Source organism: Kwoniella dejecticola, chromosome 2, assembly GCF_000512565.2.
Source record: "Kwoniella dejecticola CBS 10117 chromosome 2, complete sequence".
Taxonomy (NCBI): Eukaryota; Fungi; Basidiomycota; class Tremellomycetes; order Tremellales; family Cryptococcaceae; genus Kwoniella; species Kwoniella dejecticola.
Window position 1 is genome coordinate 505,992 of NC_089302.1, and position 17,632 is coordinate 523,623.

General features: G+C 48.7%; 9 protein-coding genes across 9 annotated transcripts; 5 read left to right on the forward strand and 4 right to left on the reverse strand.

The window, feature by feature from the left end:
* Window positions 1-127: 127 nt before the first annotated feature.
* I303_101644 (uncharacterized protein) lies at window positions 128-798 on the reverse strand (the record flags this gene model as incomplete). The annotated part of the gene is made up of 2 exons (XM_018405565.1): window positions 128-394; window positions 688-798. The coding sequence occupies 2 exons, from the start codon at window positions 796-798 to the stop codon at window positions 128-130; spliced, it is 378 nt and encodes a 125-aa protein (XP_018265846.1).
* Window positions 799-1,162: 364 nt separating this feature from the next.
* I303_101645 (uncharacterized protein) lies at window positions 1,163-1,797 on the reverse strand (the record flags this gene model as incomplete). The annotated part of the gene is made up of 3 exons (XM_018405564.1): window positions 1,163-1,429; window positions 1,550-1,577; window positions 1,652-1,797. 3 exons carry the CDS (start codon window positions 1,795-1,797, stop codon window positions 1,163-1,165), a joined length of 441 nt encoding a protein of 146 aa, XP_018265845.1.
* A 648-nt stretch (window positions 1,798-2,445) lies between these two features.
* Window positions 2,446-3,297, forward strand: I303_101646 (uncharacterized protein; the record flags this gene model as incomplete). Its single annotated transcript, XM_018405563.1, has 1 exon — window positions 2,446-3,297. One exon carries the CDS (start codon window positions 2,446-2,448, stop codon window positions 3,295-3,297), a length of 852 nt encoding a protein of 283 aa, XP_018265844.1.
* Window positions 3,298-3,805: 508 nt separating this feature from the next.
* Window positions 3,806-4,240, forward strand: I303_101647 (uncharacterized protein; the record flags this gene model as incomplete). Its single annotated transcript, XM_018405562.1, has 1 exon — window positions 3,806-4,240. One exon carries the CDS (start codon window positions 3,806-3,808, stop codon window positions 4,238-4,240), a length of 435 nt encoding a protein of 144 aa, XP_018265843.1.
* A 586-nt stretch (window positions 4,241-4,826) lies between these two features.
* Window positions 4,827-5,750, forward strand: I303_101648 (uncharacterized protein; the record flags this gene model as incomplete). The annotated part of the gene is made up of 2 exons (XM_018405561.1): window positions 4,827-5,294; window positions 5,370-5,750. The coding sequence occupies 2 exons, from the start codon at window positions 4,827-4,829 to the stop codon at window positions 5,748-5,750; spliced, it is 849 nt and encodes a 282-aa protein (XP_018265842.1).
* A 417-nt stretch (window positions 5,751-6,167) lies between these two features.
* I303_101649 (uncharacterized protein) lies at window positions 6,168-8,147 on the reverse strand (the record flags this gene model as incomplete). Its single annotated transcript, XM_065968384.1, has 12 exons — window positions 6,168-6,376; window positions 6,437-6,471; window positions 6,535-6,641; window positions 6,702-6,817; window positions 6,874-7,005; window positions 7,068-7,170; window positions 7,236-7,270; window positions 7,334-7,448; window positions 7,517-7,692; window positions 7,749-7,828; window positions 7,897-8,010; window positions 8,077-8,147. The coding sequence occupies 12 exons, from the start codon at window positions 8,145-8,147 to the stop codon at window positions 6,168-6,170; spliced, it is 1,293 nt and encodes a 430-aa protein (XP_065824456.1).
* Window positions 8,148-9,355: 1,208 nt separating this feature from the next.
* On the forward strand, window positions 9,356-9,756 carry I303_101650 (uncharacterized protein; the record flags this gene model as incomplete). The annotated part of the gene is made up of 2 exons (XM_018405559.1): window positions 9,356-9,418; window positions 9,478-9,756. 2 exons carry the CDS (start codon window positions 9,356-9,358, stop codon window positions 9,754-9,756), a joined length of 342 nt encoding a protein of 113 aa, XP_018265840.1.
* A 1,738-nt stretch (window positions 9,757-11,494) lies between these two features.
* Window positions 11,495-13,231, reverse strand: I303_101651 (cysteine desulfurase IscS; the record flags this gene model as incomplete). Its single annotated transcript, XM_018405558.1, has 4 exons — window positions 11,495-11,752; window positions 11,840-12,508; window positions 12,580-12,938; window positions 13,015-13,231. 4 exons carry the CDS (start codon window positions 13,229-13,231, stop codon window positions 11,495-11,497), a joined length of 1,503 nt encoding a protein of 500 aa, XP_018265839.1.
* A 1,328-nt stretch (window positions 13,232-14,559) lies between these two features.
* I303_101652 (uncharacterized protein) lies at window positions 14,560-16,938 on the forward strand (the record flags this gene model as incomplete). The annotated part of the gene is made up of 5 exons (XM_018405557.2): window positions 14,560-14,724; window positions 14,795-14,977; window positions 15,029-15,282; window positions 15,334-15,418; window positions 15,517-16,938. 5 exons carry the CDS (start codon window positions 14,560-14,562, stop codon window positions 16,936-16,938), a joined length of 2,109 nt encoding a protein of 702 aa, XP_018265838.2.
* Between the last annotated feature and the right edge of the window lie 694 nt (window positions 16,939-17,632).

Below are 17,632 nucleotides of genomic sequence, written 5' to 3' on the forward strand. Positions count from 1 at the left end.
GAGCGCTTCTATGGGCATGTGCACATAGTAGCATGCCGTCTCTACCGCATATCCCATTGACGCACGGGCAAGCTATATATAGTACAATACGACGTCGTTTCTTCGGCGAGATCCATACAACAGGATATCACTTCAAAACCCCAATCTCGACCGTTGGAGTCCTTATCTGATCTTTCGTGATATACCACTTGAACACCTCCTCGTCTCCTTCGATGGTCACATGAAATTGTTCCTCTTCATCATCTATGACATCTTCTTCCACATCGAGATCCAGGTCCGTCTCGTCGTCGTATCCCAACGCTCTAAGCTCGATCCATGCGTCCTCTTGAGCCTCTTTCCACGTCCAGAACAAACCTTCTACTTCTGTATATTCCGTGCCGTCCCATTCGGTGTCCTTCATCAGAATATACACACGAGTTCATCCATCGTCTTTATCGTCTGACGCTTCTGATCTTTCAGATGCAGCTGGGCTAAATTTATCTTCAAGTTGGTCCGCATCTTCGCTTTTATCTCTGTTACTGGTTTTATTCTCGACCTTCTTTCGTTTACTCGCGCGAACGTCAGTGTCATTCGGATCGCTACTCCTTGCTCGTGTCCTCTATCACAAGACAATCAGGACTTAATCCGAAGTTCTACGAGGACTGCTGAAGCAGATGGCCTCCGTGACTGTGACTGAGGACCGCTCACAATTGGACTGGCTGTGGGATTATCAGACTCAGACTCCTGAGGGGGCGATTGGAAATCGAAAGAATCCAGGAGAACTTTGTGTTTCTGTTTTTGGCCCTTTCGGGGTGGCATGGCGTGTGAAGGGCTAAGCAGTGATTCTTAGGTGTGCTTGTATTGCAATGCAAGGGTTGGAAAGCATAAAAGATGCAAAATGAGTGTGAGTGCTTTGTTGCCAGCATGGTGATTACATGATGGACTAAAGAGCATGGACCAGCTCTGTGACGTCGTCGTACCGGCTAATTTGGGCCGGTTCTCACGATTGCACCTGCTCGACGGTGAGACCGATGGGCTCAGAGCACTTGAAAGCCTGAGCAACAGGGTGTATGCCTGAACGCATACACAGATGGTTATACATGATCATCACATTCCCCAAAATCGCTCGCACCTGGTACCGCGACAAGCTGAGACTACGTTGGACCCCAGGAAGGGAGCCAACTTATGCTTTAGGAGCGCTAAATTCCAGTCTGTTCCCCGCATAATCTGTCGCGAAAAACCTCGTGGGGTACTCTACACCCTTTGAACCCGAGTTCTCTCCTCCTGGTCGGTCACACGATTGCGCAGCTGATTTGGCGCCACTTTGCTTGTGCTCGTAGATCTTGGTCTGCAGTTGCACGAGCGCATCCTGAGAGGGGAGTTGGAAGCATGGATGACGGGATGAGAGGACTTCGTTATCCGGTGAGATGTTTTCGAAAGCTACGTGGATCTGGAAAGTCAAGCATTATCAGCACATGACGAACTCTAGCTCTTTGCGAGATGTGAGAATAAAACCAAATGCAAGCGTATCGAATGGGAGAAACAATCAAGTCTGGTCCTGTTCACTCACTTGTTGCGGTCCGTCACCTATCCTGAACCTACGATATTAGGCAAAAGATTCATCAGTACCTCATCAATTGCTTGATCTCTTCCGTGCTGTCTGGAGACATACCATAACAAGATATTCTTCTGCAGTTGAGGTACCTGATCATTCTCGAACCCTATCACACTCCCGTAAAACTCTTGCGCCAGGTGTAAAGTGCCTTTCGGTACAGGCAGATTCACGTGTTGTAGCAGAGTAGGAGTCCAAGGAGCCATCGTGCGTATCTTTGATGCGATGTTATAGTAGGAATGAATGGAAGCAAGTGTCGAAGGTATAAGACTTGATAGATAGATCTTTTGGACTAACCCAATGTCAATGGTAATAGCTATTTTTGTGATGTTTCCTCTGGATTTCAGTCACCTTACGGGAGATTCTCGTCATGGGATAAATCAAGTCCGGATACGAGCGGGCTAATCAATTAATAATCAACCGATCTTTTGGTAAGACCCAAATCCACTCAGGCACAGATAATTGCATGGCCCGGTGGGTCCGACGGGTTTAGCAGATCTAACGAGATGCGAAATCCCCCAGCTGGGTTTCACAGCTATGCATGTCTCCGTGAGTATACAAGTATGGAAGAACGTTGAGGCACAACAGAGATCGCTAAATCATACCAAAACATACACCTACCAGTCTGAGAGGTACTTCGCGACCTATCGTTGTTGTAACAAACGAAGTCCCGGAGATGCAGGACCGCAAAAAGCACTGCAGCTGCAGGCACTCATTTCAGGTATAATCTGTTCCTAGCCCAATCTGGAGGTCTGACCGCGGTTGACGTGTATGATTTATGAGAACACGATTGACAATTGACTTGATCATCGACTCATCAGCTATTTTTGACTCGATCGACTTGAGATCCAGTAATGCCGCCGAAAGCGATATACCAAGTATTCCAAGAACGGACTCTACCAATCTCATCATGGGACCCGGCGGGAGGAAATGAAATCTGGGTGGATGTAATGGAGACTTGTTCCACATATAAAGCAGCCAAGCAATACATCAAGGACTTCTTCGAGGGACAGTGGGACGAGAGATATTTTTGGGTAGATACAGACGATGAGAAGGACGGTCATTCCGAAATCAAAGCTCAATTCGATGAAGAAGATATGAGACTTTGGAGCGCCAAGGAAGCAGCTGCACCTTCAGCAAAAGCTACTTCAGCTCAGAAAGCAACAGCCAAAGGCCGGACAAAAACTACGTCTGTAGCTGCACCGACTCCCAAGTCATTAGCTGTAGGTTCCAAGCGTCCCACCCAGACCGCTAGAAAACAAACAGCCAATTCGACAGAGGACCGAAAGGCTCTCCTTAGCACCGCAACTACCCAACGAGAAGGATCTACGAGTCAGACGACGGCGAAAGGAAAGGGAAAGGGGACACCACGGCAATCATTAGCAGACCCGATCCTCGGGAATATTCAAAAGACAGGAAATCAAGGGAATGTGGGGTTGGGCGATGGAACGTCGGTACATCTGCTGATGGAGGAACATATATACCCACGGAAAAGGAAGAACAACGTTGTCGCGGTTCACAACTCCTTCGATCTCGCGAAAAGGGCGGATCGGCGTTTTATTGCGGAGGGAGGTTTTGGAGACGCCAATATGTGGAACAACTATCAAATGATGGATACGGACAAGGGGTTCGAGATGAAAGCAGATGGCGCGAAAGGTGTGCATCACAAGATATGGATAGAGTCTCATGCGGTCAAGTCACAGTGATGTAGATAGGTACCATGAATTGTTGAGCTTACAGAAGGTGAGCCTGTGGCCTACATTCATACTGTAAGAAGAAGACCTTCCGAGGCTGACTATTCATTCCTTGCGCTCTCGTCGTTGTCTTTGCCTGCTTGTCTTGCGCAGTTCGATCTTCCCAGCCCATGCTCGACTTCCTCGTCTGCCCCTTTGTACACTTTCTTTGCATCAGATACTTCTTGAATTGGCCGCAAACATTCTTGCAACCTGGAGGACACCGTATTGTTCAATGAGGACTGTCGTGTAAATGACTTCGTGCTATATGACGCAATGGAGCGACGCGCGTGATATTAGCGTCGTCATGTAGTCCAGTCAACCGGTCGTAAAACCTGTTCTCACCCTATAAATCCAGACCCGCAGCATGATAGAGCCTTCGTATCTGCTCTATTCTACTTCAGACTGAACCAGCTCCCCGATAGTGGATCTGAAGGACAGAAACGGATCCCTGATCAAACGATCATCACAGACAATCACGATGGATCCCGCTACTACGGTTGCCGCGCATCAATCTCAACCGCTGCCTGCTTCACAGCAGACACCTTCGCAACCCGAATACATATACATCATAGTCGAGACAGTGCACGAGTACTATAACGATCGCAAGGGCTATTCCAAGGTCTTATCCAAATTCGCCTATTCGACAGTGTTCGAAGCGAATCAAGCTGCCCAGAAACTTTTAGACAAGAAAGGCGGATATCGGGACTACGATGAGGGTAGGGACTCTCACATTGATTGTTTCTGGGGTAGGAGCAGAAATATAACGGATAAGATTGATTTGTACGCGATCAAGGTGCAGGAGATGAAGATGGTCTATCCTAAAATACCAAAGGGCAAGAAGCGAACTTCAGCGGGAACAGCTGGTCAGCCGATTCAACAAAGAGGAGGGGTGTTAAGAGGAAGTGCACGGTAATGATGGTGGTCAGAAGAAGCAGAAGAGAAGTAGCGATGTAGTTGACTTGACTCGTATCTAAGCGGCTGGTTCGGTGGATTTGTAAGTCAGAAGTGAGAGGCACATAAGTTGGTGCTGTGATCATAGAAAGTGTATATCATGCATCCAATTGTAGCCCCAAGATTTATGTGGTAGCTAGAGAAAGAGTATTTGCTGTGCCCAGTCTGGATGAGGTCTGTCGTCTCTCGGCGTAGAGTGCGGTTGCGCAACCGGTATCCAGCCATCGGCACTTCCTGTGGTACCGCGACCGACGAGGTACATCGTCACGACGCACGTCATCTATGCATGTATCCTCGCGATTCTCACGGCCCGGCGAGTGCGACGTTGCGACATAGTGCGTCCTGAGATGAACTGAAATCGGCGCAATAGCCGTTTCAAACCTCGGTAACGGTCTTGTCGTTGTCCTTGAAATGACACTCGGATCGCGCATCTATGTTCACGGTTCTGCAGAGACTGTTCAACGACTTTATTACAGATTTCTGTGCTTGACCTCGAGAACCTGTTCACATCTCATCACAGAAGCTGGACGCGCTTAACGGATCTGAGAATGTCTTCGCAACCCCCTTCAAGTTCGTCTCGAGTCTCCTCTCCGCATACATCAGGGTCGGAAAGCAGCTCAGGTTCCAGCTCATCCTCGCTGGCTGCATCGGAGACGGAATCCGAGGATGAAGCTGAAGATGGTACCGTCAAAGTCTATTCAGTAATGCTCAAGACTACGGATCCAGGTCTAGACTATAGAAACCCTCCGACGTTCACGGAGACTCAAGGCGTGTACTTTACTTGGAAGGAAGCTAAGGATGCTGCCAAGGATGAGATTTCAGATTTAGGATTCGATGCAGACGAAGTTCTGGACGACCCATCGGACGACGATTATGTCGATGATCGAGAAAGAGAATTCGATGTTCATCTGGAAGGCGGCGAAGGCGAGACCTACAACATTTACATCACCATGTCTCGAGCCCCAAAAGCCCCGCTCGCGAAGAAACGTCCTGCCGAAAGTAGGTTCAATCTGCCTGTGAGCCCGTAGCCTATTTCCACAGTTCTCACCCATTCGCTGACCATTGATATACGATCGGGTCTATGTTTTAAGACGCGAGGAGGAGATTCAGGTACACTGGGGAGGGACAAACGACGCAAATTAGAAGGTGGCGATGCTATCAAAACTACCCCACCCGGCTCTCATGAACAGGCTCTGGAGAATCGCACACCTGTATATGTGGTCATCAGCCATACGACACAGGAAAAGAGGCAGAATATCGAAATACAGGGTCTGTTCTGGACTTGGCGAAACGCGAAACAGCGTGCAATGGAGGAATTACGGAAGTTCGGATACGAGAAGGAAGAAGATCTGGATTTTGAGGGTGATGCTGTCATTGATGATGTCGGGGAAGAGTTCGATGTGTCCATTCAGGACGGCGAGGGATCCGAGAGAGTCTATATCACCACGAAAGATATCGACAAGTCTGCTTGAATCGCTATCGCCGTGGCGAAATTAGGGCCGAAGGTGTAACGGCCGATTGGAAGACTGGGAGAAACATCTCGAATGGGCGTTGTGTTCAAGGGAGCCGAGCGCCATGTAGCAGGAAGCTCCGCCTATGGCAGGTGAACGAACAGCGTGACCAGCTAAATCGGGGACAGGTGACCCATGCTATGCATGCATCCCGAGCAAGACGCATGACTGCAGATCTCTGAGCATCATGCATCTTTGACAATACACATGCGGCGAACCGCTGACACTCTGCCACTTGACCCACTTTTCCTTCCTAGGTGACTATTTCACGTATTATATATATTCAAGAGGAATTATACTGTATTGATTCCGATTGATGCTATTAGCATTTCTCATCTAACGATTCTCGATGTCATCTTGCCCTAAGTCAAGATTCCCCTAATTAGGCATGTATGGCCCGTTAACACATTCGAAACCAAGGTTATCGGTTCCATCGGTGAAACTGGTCGGATCGCAGACAACGTTGGAAACTCCTTTACCATCGATAGGCTTGAGGTTGACATTGTGGATTTGGATGTTGGTTGCGGTCCCGTTAAGCAATTGAAGAGTGATACCGGCCGTGTTGGTAGCGTTGGCGACATAGTACCCTGGAGCAATTCGTCAGCTACTGAAGCAGATATGCATCCATGCCACGAATGTTGACTTACAACATGGGTCAGTAGTACAACTACCATCTCCGGTGCTAAATCATGTGATAGTCAGTAAATCACATCCCTGCATGAAGACCGCAGCACGTGAGACTCACTACACGTCGCTGATGGTTCCAGTGACATTGACCCAGGTGAAGTTCTCGATGTGAGTGGCGGTCGAGTTGGCAGGGTAGACTCCTGGTGTTCGACCTCTGTTGGTGTTCTTTCGTCGAGAAGTGATCAGCTTGCTTTTCTATACCCGAAGGAAGAATGAGACACTCACTTGATCGTAGTAGACACCAGTGGCGAAGATCGGGAAAGTAGCATTGTGCACATGGATGTTTGCCCATGTGACGTTCGAGATATTTCCGACAGAATTCAAACTTGACTTGAATCGAGCTGATCAGAAAACGCATTAGCTTTGTGAAAAAGCGACTTGTAGCACCTTGACTTACTGGCGTAGAGAGAGTTAGCCGATGTGATGTTATCAAAGAGAACATTGTTGACGCCAGTCGTGGCTGACAACGAGGCACCATGACCACCTTCGCAGACCATGTTTCGGATGGTGATGTTGTTACCGGCATTTACTAGAGTATCGAGGATTGCGTGAGCCACAGAAGTACAGCAGTAGAGAAAAGGTGTAACGCACCGGCAACGCAATCATCACCGTTGAAGACCCAGTTGTTCTCGAACAATACATTGTTTCCGTGAATGTCGTATCCATCGGTGTTGAAGGGGAAAACTCCGGGGTTCTATTGCATATTTATTGTTACGGTGAGCATCTGAGCATTGCGAAAGTAATAAGCTTCGGACTCACGTTGAGGTCATAAGCTGCGTCGATCTTGTTGCCATCTGAGAGTGATTGCCCATATTAGCTTACTCCCATTCGTGAACACCTCCGCCAGCATCACTCACAGACATGCATGTCGTTTCCATTAAGGGAGAAACTCCAAGCGATCGGCTTTCGCAATTTCATATTTCTGATGGTGGAGCTATTCGCAGCGATACTCCAACCGTGAGGTCTGTTTAACTGTGAGATGGGCATATCAGCATGATCTTCACGAAACATACCGAGCAAAGTGAATGTTGAAGACCTACCAATCCACCGAGAGGCTGGGTATATTGAGCTTCTTGCCACCACGGAACACCGTAAGAGTCGACCCAACCATATTCGGAGCTTTGATCAGGGTTACCAGACACAGTGATGTTGTATCCCTGCATGGTGAACCAGTAAAGTCTGCCACCAGCTGTGGCATTTACCAGCTCTTGCACGTCTGAAAGAGCACTGTGTTGAGTATATACTCGTTCGACGGCATCCGCAGACACTCACAAGGGATAGACTTCGGTAATTGCAAGTTACCATTGATCTGGATCTCTACATTATTCAGAGTTCCGAAATCTACCGGTGTTCTGCGATATCCAGTGAGCGTCAGTATGCCTTGTTCCGACCATGTAGAAGTCGCGATAGTGGGACTTACGAGATATTGTATTTGACTCCATCTTGAAATACGATAGTGGCGTCGTTCGAGCAATTTGGAAGAAGGGCAGTCAGAGCCTCAACATCGTTAACACCGTAGCCTCCGAAAGGTACACTGTGGTGCAATGGTCAGCTATCGTCACTTCCGGCAACTGATCATCAGCATCATTCAGACACTTACACGCAAGTCTGTTGAGCGATGACAGTGGTCAGAGCCGACAATGCAGTGATGACAGCAGCGTTTCCGAACATCTTGTACGAGTATCAGTGCAGCTGAGTTCAAGCTACAGTCCGTCAAGGTTGAGGTAGAAAGCCCACTGGTATCATCTTGTCTGCCATCACATATATACCTATACGTCTCTAGACGATCTTGTGGACATCCTCCGAACTTTTCAAGCATGCCGGCCCGTTCGAATATCGTCCGAAGATGAATCACATGATACCAAGACCACGCTCTAACGCTAAGGTAGCTATTTTAAGACTCCTTCGATCTGAAGGTGGTGATGAAAAGTGGAGGTTTTAGGGTGGAGCTCCTGATTTTCACCCGGCCCGGATCGATTCCAGTAATTTAGGTGCTGGCTTGAGGATAAGCTTAGATGAATTTAGGGTAAAAGGTCAAAAGTCATACCGACAGACGCTTTCCAAAACATTATTTACTTACAGGTACCACCGAGAACATCTGTAGCGGAAATCCGATGAACCTGTGGTCATTCTACGAACGAAGCACATGCTTTGGCGTGTGTGATACCCGTAAATTGCGATCTGCGTCAAAGATTTACGTCAGATCCGATCGAGGAACGCCGTCAACGAAAAAGGATCTGGGGTCGACGGGCGCTAGAAGCGATAAATGGAATGCCATGAGCAGTCATGAAAGCGCCCCATGACACTGCACAGCTGAAGCACATCAGGTCGACATCTGTACCTGCAGTCGTCACAGTCACAGATACGGTCGAGTCATGCTGCTGATAGTCCCACAAATCAATGACTGGGACCTCGGCACCATAGCGAAGATGCAAAATCTCGTCAAGATTGCAGCTGTACACTACGAGGTCTAATCTCCACCACATCTTCACATTGCTGCAAAGCCCTCGTAAGTCTCTTTCGCCCTGCGAGAAGCCTTGATCAACGACGCGCTTAGATCGGCTGCGGCTGCTACGAGTACTCGTACTTCGACAACTTCCTCACATCATGCCCTTGACTATGCAGTACTGGTTAAAGGCAAGGTGAAAGGAAGATGAGAAGACGAGAGTACGCTGCACCTTTGTGCTCCACTTCCTGCTCGCCCAATGGTTTCTGCTGGCACCCAGACCAAGCTGCACGATCACGATATCAACAATAGCCCCTTCGCCAGGAGCCCTCTTCCCACTCTTCTTTCTTGCTAACTCACACGTCCCTATCACAATTGCGATTTGCCTGTTCGTTCGATGGATGCTTGATCAACTTCACACCAGTATTGCAGCATGTCAGCTTCCTCCAGAGTCTTCAGAGGTAACATCGCCACAAGCGGTTTGCAGATCAACGGTGTAAGTGCATTTTCGAGCCGTACAATATATTCGTCTAGAGTGCTTACAAGTCGTGATAGACCGTATATGGTGCACGCTCGGAATCATCACAACCTTCCCGGCCATCTCAAAGCGAAACGGCCTCTACGGCAGGGTCATCTCAATCCGCTACCTATCTCAAAGTTGGTATATCCGAGAGCGCCGGATCGGGCGCCCAAGCGTCCCGTACTTCGGACGCCGGCGCTGAGACTCAGTCACAGACCGACACAGCTACCGCTGAGACCACGAACACCCAGACCACAACGAAGAAGGATGGTCGAAAAGCAGATGAAGAAGATGAAGGGTGGACGCTTATCTAGTACAACGATATCCCGTCGTATCTGCCTTGAATTACCACCTGAGGTGATCATCGAATATATGTCTTCCACCATGATGAGATGATGCATGCTAAATGGGGTTCTGCGCTGCCTGAATACGCGTCACAGCGTTGACACGGCATCACTATCGGTGATTAAGTTGAGATCTGGTGTGTCTCCAGTTTGTGAGGGAACACCCTTGAAGTCACCCTAGCAACGCTGTCTGTTGAGACTCAACAGACTTGCTAGCCCCCACCAGCCTTCTCTTAGACTCCAAGAATGAGTCCCGCCCCGCAGTGCCCCTGGCGTACCTTGACATGACATGATCGGTGGGGTCAGGTGAAAGGATAGACAAGTAATTCTGTGATGCGTGGTGAAGCGGCTTACAGTAAACGTCACCGCTCATCGATTCGACTCAATCCGATGTTGCTCCAACCTTTGTGCTTCAAGGCATCGCCACTTGACCGGGTCAGCCTCACCTAGCATATATAAGTGATCTTCCATGAGAAAATATGCTACACTATCTGAGCACATATTTCCATATCCTTAGAAACGATACTGCATCATAAACATTAAGTGATTTACCGTACAACATGTCCAACAATTCGAACAGCGATCAGACTCCCTCATACAGTACCAAATCTGAACTGGAAAACGCTCATGAATCTGCATTAATTCAATCGGCTCTGTCTCTATTCCGTTAGGACATGGAAGAGCAGTTTGAGCGATACGAGCGAAATCAGTCGACAGAGGCGGCGCAAGTCAGCGAACAAACCACCGGGATCGACGATCGCTCCGGGACCGATCCTTCCGGAAGCACCCAAGGCGGCAAGTGATCATGTAGCAATGAGCCGCAGAGTGAGATGATCTGCCAGGTCAGCCTCTGACACCCTGATACAGCTCGATTCTGACACGCTGACAACCACTTAGAGCCATGCTTGTGGCTCCGCATCACCCGGATGTTCGACTTCCTTCCATGATCACATAAATCATAGTCCAGCTTCTTTGGGTAGATTCAATCCGTTACGGGGCTCGATATTGTCTTACGCATTTGTCTTCCTCATCACCCTGACTGCAAGCGCGAGTGAACAGAGAAATAGTCTGACCGATCAGCAGAACGCGGGCGTTACGGTGCATACTGCAGACAATGGTGACTTCTGCTGCACATTCTTTTAAGGTGGATCTATTGAGCAGCGGAATAGATATGCTTCCTGATTCTGAACTAGCGAAGTAAATGAGAGGCCTGCAGAACATTAAGAGCGGGCTCTGGGCTGAAACGGATTTTCATCCGCAAAGCTGTTCTTGCTTCTTCGCGGTCGATTGAAGCACCACAGTGTCCAGTAATTATGCCTTGATGCCAAGGTCGCTATGCAACTATTGCCTTCATAATCCATACCATGACACACTCTTGAGTGGAGTCTTCGCAAGCCGGTATAGCCCACCGAAAGTCATCACGAACTGAACACATAGCGTCAATAACTTCGAAATGTGATGAAAAGGTCAATTTCCTGATCAAGCTGATAGACAGGAAAGTGCATGAAATCTAGTCAATACAATGAATAACCCGAGACGCTCGTCTACACAGCCTGTCCAGTCTACACACAACATCGCACGAAGCCCATCTCAGCCACCCACACCTCCATCATTCTCGTTCATATCTTCATCCTGCTTTAATGTCTGAAACACAGCCCAAGTCAGCATACTTGAGGTCAAAGGGGGTTGTTGTAATTAAAATATCCACTCACTGAGACCACTCGATCTTGCTGATATCTATACCTTCCTGTACCATCTCCCATAACGGACTCATCTCCCTCAATCTGTTGACAACACTGACAATTCGCTCAACTACCAAATCGATCTCTGCCTCGGTCGTGAATCGTCCAATACCGAATCGCAATGACGAGTGAGCCATGTCTTCCGCTGCTCCTAGTGCTCGGAGTACGTATGAAGGCTCGAGGGAGGCCGAGGTACATGCCGAACCGGATGAGAGGGCGATATCCTACGTCATGGCAGACTGTCAGCAATTGTCCTCGTATTGACGAAAAAAACACGAAATATTACTGTGAGGCCAGGATATTCGACTCACCTTCAACGCCATCAGAAGCGATTCACCCTCCACGTAAGCGAACGACAGATTGACACATCCCGGGTACCCAGACGCATCACCATTCCTGACGATATGATCCACTTGACTCGTTATGCCGTTGATCAACCTGTCGCTCAACTCCTTCACTCGCGCATGATCATTCGCCATCTCCTGCGTCGCCAATCTGCAAGCTTCTCCCAATCCAACAACTAACGGCGCAGGTACAGTACCCGATCGCAAACCTCTCTCTTGTCCACCACCATGTATGAGGGGTTCCAATCTGACTCTTGGTCTTCTTCTGACGTACGCCGCTCCTACTCCTTTGGGTCCGTACAGCTTATGTCCAGAGATAGACATAGCGTCGATGCCCATCTTTTCGACGTCAATCTCAATCTTGCCGACTGCTTGAGCGGCGTCCGTATGGAATAAGGCCTTTTGGCAGCCGTTCTCCTTAGCGTAAGCCTTGAGGGTATCTGAGATCTCCTTGAGAGGCTGGATCACTCCGATCTCGTTGTTGACTGCCATGATGGATACCACGGATGTGTCTGGTCGCAGGGCTTGTTTGAGGTCGTTGATGGAGATGAGACCGTTGGGAAGGACGGGGAGATATGTGATTTCGAATCCTTGGGTGGAGAGCCATCGGCACGAATCAAGTACACATTTGTGTTCCTACGCAGTTTCAATCTATGTCAGCTAGTCATTCATTGCGGCGGAAAGGGTCGTGCATAGCTGCGACTCACGGTCTGAGTGGTTATGATATGTCTTCTTTTTCCTTGGTGAAATTTAGCGATACCCTTAATGAGCATATTGTTACTCTCCGTAGCTCCGCTGGTGAAGACGATATCTTTTTCCTGCGCTCCGACGAGATTGGCGACATGCTGGCGAGCTTCGTCTACGGCAGCTTCGGCTTCCCAACCATAAGCGTGCGTCCTCGAGTGCGGGTTGCCATATTGCTCCGTGAACAGGGGTAACATCTTATCTAAGACTCGGGGGTCCATCGGCGTGGTAGCTTGCATATCTAGGTAAATTGGTCGACCAGTCGATTTTGCATTACCCCCTGTTTTCGTCTCTACCGGGTTTAGCTTGAAGCCAAACATCTCTGTGTTGTAATGTAAGCAATGCAAGATTAGCTAAGAGTCTTCCTGTCGCCACACACATTACCGTGATTGACATACCTTTTCCGCCTTCGATATCATTTGCCACTACATCTCCACCATCTAACTCTCCAGGATCTTCACGCACATGTTTTGGCGATACGTTGGATACTGTCGCACGGACGGGATCGGTGGGAGTGACTAATGTCCTCCTTGAGATCTTGGAGAAAGACGAGGTGGAGGCGGATGAGATGGATCGGAGTCGCGACGCATGTATGAGAGGGCGTATGGGATTCATCTTGACCAGAGTGAGCGAGGGGGATCGATGCTTGATATATATATTGATGACTGTCAGAGCTATCGATTGGATGTAGTCCTAATGCGATTTTTACTGAGTCGTTAGGAATGTGAGTGGAGTGAATTATTTATCAGAGATATCTTCGATCGTCTGTGTGTAATGCAGGTACAAGGGTTGACCACCGTACTCGTATAACCGCTTACCACCGAACCACAAGGCCGAATTGCACTGTCACATTAATCAGATTAAATTGATTCGACCCACCCACGCATACATTCGGCTCGCAATATATCATCAATCACTTTATTGCATTTCTCCTCGGTAACCTTTCAAGGACTAACCGCCTAACTCCGGTCGACTCAACTGTATACGTAAGCAGAAGGTGAACAAGCAAAAAGCAGAAGAAAAAGCCAAAAAAATCTGAAACGCGCTTTGATCACCTTGCCGAGACTTTTTAGCTTGACTTCAGGGTCAAGAGAAATTAATTGGACGTGACGGATTTCTCACTTCTTACCAAATGTGCCTTGTCAAAGGTTGAAGGTGAACACCATCGGCGACCTCGAAATAGACTGAACTGAACGCGGTCTGGACGTGATACCTTCTTGTGCTTGTCATGTACGATCCGCGGTGAGGGTCAAGAGCAGATAAATGCATCTTTAGTGTTATTTGTCTACAGGGTGAAGATGATTTAGACTACATCTTCAACATTTGTTTATTTATTGTTCTGTTCTGTTCAGTTTGACATCGATAAACATAGCAGCTAGACCTTTGTGAGGTCCTTGACATATTCCACTGGTTGGCTGCATCGCCTATACATTCCCTCGGCTTAGCTTGGATCGCATCTTAGCATCCGAAACACGACGACACACACAACATACACGAGGCAAGGTACAAGGATAGGTCAAAACGTTCAAGGGGCACACAGGATACAGGATATTAAATAATTTCCTGTTCACGCACGACCCTTCTCACTTCTTACAACGCACCGATCACCATCACCATCACCGACAACAGCTGGTCCCATTGATCTATTCTGCATTCTGGTATTGTTCAACTCAACCGGTCCTTCTTTCTTCCCTTCTTTCATCATCATTATCATCAACACTTTCAAGTAACGCCGTTCACGTCCATCAAACTCAAATTACACTCATTTAGAATCTCACGAATAGAAACAACTGTATAATCGACCGGCTCGAGTCGTACAACACACGCACCCATACACCCAAGAAGACTAGACGATCATTCAACAGAGACCAACCCCTAAGCTTCAACTTCTCACAGGACATTTAGATTGAAAGCCAATTGGATCAGACTACGACAACGGCAATATGGATGCATCTCATCTCGCTCATCTACTCAGACGATCCAGATCCAGAGCATTCGCTGCTGGACCACATGTGAATATCGATGTCAGGTCGCCTAATGATAGCGGGATCATCCTGGAAAAGAAGGCAGCAGGAGAATACGGTCATGTCACCGCTCCGTCAGGTGCTGTAAGTAACCTCTCATCACCAGCCTCGCCATCCGCTTGACTCATGAACTGTCTGACTAATGATCATTCAGGCCACCCGTACTGTCGGACAAGCTGTACAAATAACCAGTACGCAACGACAAGCTGCTCAAGCTGCTACACTGGGCACCACGCGGAATCCCCTTGCCATCACTGCCACTAGAAGCTCTGCCGATAGTTCTGCGAAAGCGACTCTGGCTGCGATCAGCTCTGCGAAGAGCACACTCGCTGCTTCTGTAAGCATCTTGATCATGCATGTATCTGAGTATCACTGACGCATTGCTCAGTCCTCAACTTCGACATCCACAGCGCCCACCTCGACCTCAACCTCTTCTGCTGCGCCGTCTTCTTCGTCGACATCAACATCCACCACGCCCTCGACGACAAGCACGAGGTCATCAACTACCTCAACCACACCTTCGACTACCCATACTTCGACAACCGCATCCTCCGCGGCTCGAGCCATAACGTCCACCAAGTCTAGCTCAGCCTTGCCCTCGTCCACTCTCGACGCTGCTAAATCGACCTCATCCTCATCTGGGTGAGCATTCTCCGTCGATATAACCCGATATCCGCTGACAAATATGCATAGCATGTCGACAGGTGCCGTCGTCGGAGCAGTGTTGGGAGCAATTGTAGGTATAGTCGTGATTGGTTCCTTAATTGGCTGGTTATACGTAAGTTCGCCAAATGTCTCACCTACGCGTCACACGTCACATGACGAAGCGACAAAACATCACACAACGGCGACTGATTCTTGGCTTTTGATTTCTAGCGAAAATACACTGCACGATCGTATTCAAGCAAATCACCATGGGCAAAGATAGATGACGATATCACACCGTATCCACCTCCCAACGAGAAATACTCTGACAACGATGATATTTACGGCGGCGCAGGTGCTGCTCCAGTGATTGGATCCAGAAGAGCTTTAGCTATGGCTCGTGAGAACGCATTTGATGGCTCACTCGGACGACCAGACTCGGAGATGTATGAACGGGGTAGCAATCACGCTGGATTCGGTGCAGGAGGTACGACCATGCCAATGGGCAACTCTTACCCTGTATCACCTACGTACGGGTTTGATGCTCAAGGAAGGCCATACAACCCTCAAGCTGGAGCCACTCCCATCTCGTACGGTCATGGAGGTCATGAAGATCAGTATTCACCATACTATGACGTATCCCCCCAAGCGGATTCTCGACAGCTCGTGGGACCAAACACACATCCTTACGCTCAAGCGCCAATGTCCATGCCATTGCCTATGCCTAGCCCGATGCCGATGGGTCGACCTGCCGCACCTTCGACGGCTGCTGAATTTGCCCTTGCTGAAGACTTCGCCGATGAACCCCTTACCCCCGGATTAGCTTATACCGCCGATGAACCCAGAACCCCAATCAGCCAGATCGGGATCGCGTCTAGTGGCCAAGAAGGTAGAAGCAGGGTATCCATGACTCCCGGTCAAAATCAACCTAGAGTGATGTCTCCCACGGAATCACTCGTGGTTCACGACACCGTACCTACACCACCTCTTGCGCCACCGCCTCTCGCCGCTACGACTGCATCCTCGTCGTCCTTGACACCGGGTCATATACCTCTTCCGGCTTTCGCCCCTCTTTCGCCGTTGATGAGCGAGTTCAACTTCAAGAGACAGTCTCAGCCTTTAGCAATGTACGAAGACGAGAAGACACAGCAGAAGAGGATGTACGCCGAAGTAGCCACTACTGCAGGTATAGATGAGCCCGCCACACCTTATTCAGCTACCCCCTCGCCCAACCCAAATACCGATACTCCTCCAGCTTCAAACGACAATACCAATGCGAACACGAAAGATGCACCATTGCGATTACCTGAATTGACCGTGAATCCACCTGAACCTTACATTCACGGTCAACCGCTCTCCCCTTTGAAGGAAGTACCTACCCCCCTTTCTACCGGAGAAACACTTTTGAACCCATTCGACTTACCCCTGAATAGGAATGCACCTACGACTTCGGGCTTGACGCCGCAATATACTGCCAGCTCAGCAGGCGCGACTGGATTCCCATCTGCTGCACCCTCGCCAGCGTATCCGCCGCCTAGCCCGGGAGGAATGAGCGTTCCAGGGAGTATCACTGATTCGCCTGGATGGGCTGGTACACCGAGAGGAAGGGCTGTGAGTGTGTACGAGGAGGAAGATGCTTACGGGGGAATTTAGAGCAGGTGTGGGGAATGGAGTGAGCTGCTGTGATTGGCAACAAGGACAATGAGACGAGGAACATGGCGGACATCCGTCATTCTGATCATCGGGGTTTAGTGGACGTTGAGAAAGTAATACACTATACAGTATACACACTTCTATATTGGCGCTGCGCGTCTTTATCATCTATATATTTAGTTTGACTTGGGTCTACGAGACAGGTGCTTGCTTGCTTATTTTGCTTTGCTTTGCTTTACCTTTGATCGCTTGCTTTTGAAAGAGTTCCGGGAGAAAGAAATACAGTAGAAATGACACTTGATGTATCTCATGAAACAACGTTTAAAAGCAGCCACATAATGGGACTCACTTTCACTGTGAAGCTAGCTGTGCTTCTTTATGCTTGTGTGGATGCCGCTTTGAGCTGCACATGCGACATCGGCAGTAGTTGGGATATTTAAGAATTGATGGTTGTAGGAGAACTGGACGGTGCGGTAGTACTAGTTGATCTCGATCAACCCCGCTTTTTACCCTGAACCGTGCGTAGTCTTATTTCGCTCGCTACCGTTAATTAGATAAATTTGTTGCTCAACTTTTCTACTTGTACTCTGCGTAACATCGTACAATAAATGAATCTTCACTTATCATAGATGTCATAAGAACCGGCAAGCGACAAGCGACAAGCAACATCACGAGTATGTCCGACAGTCACGCA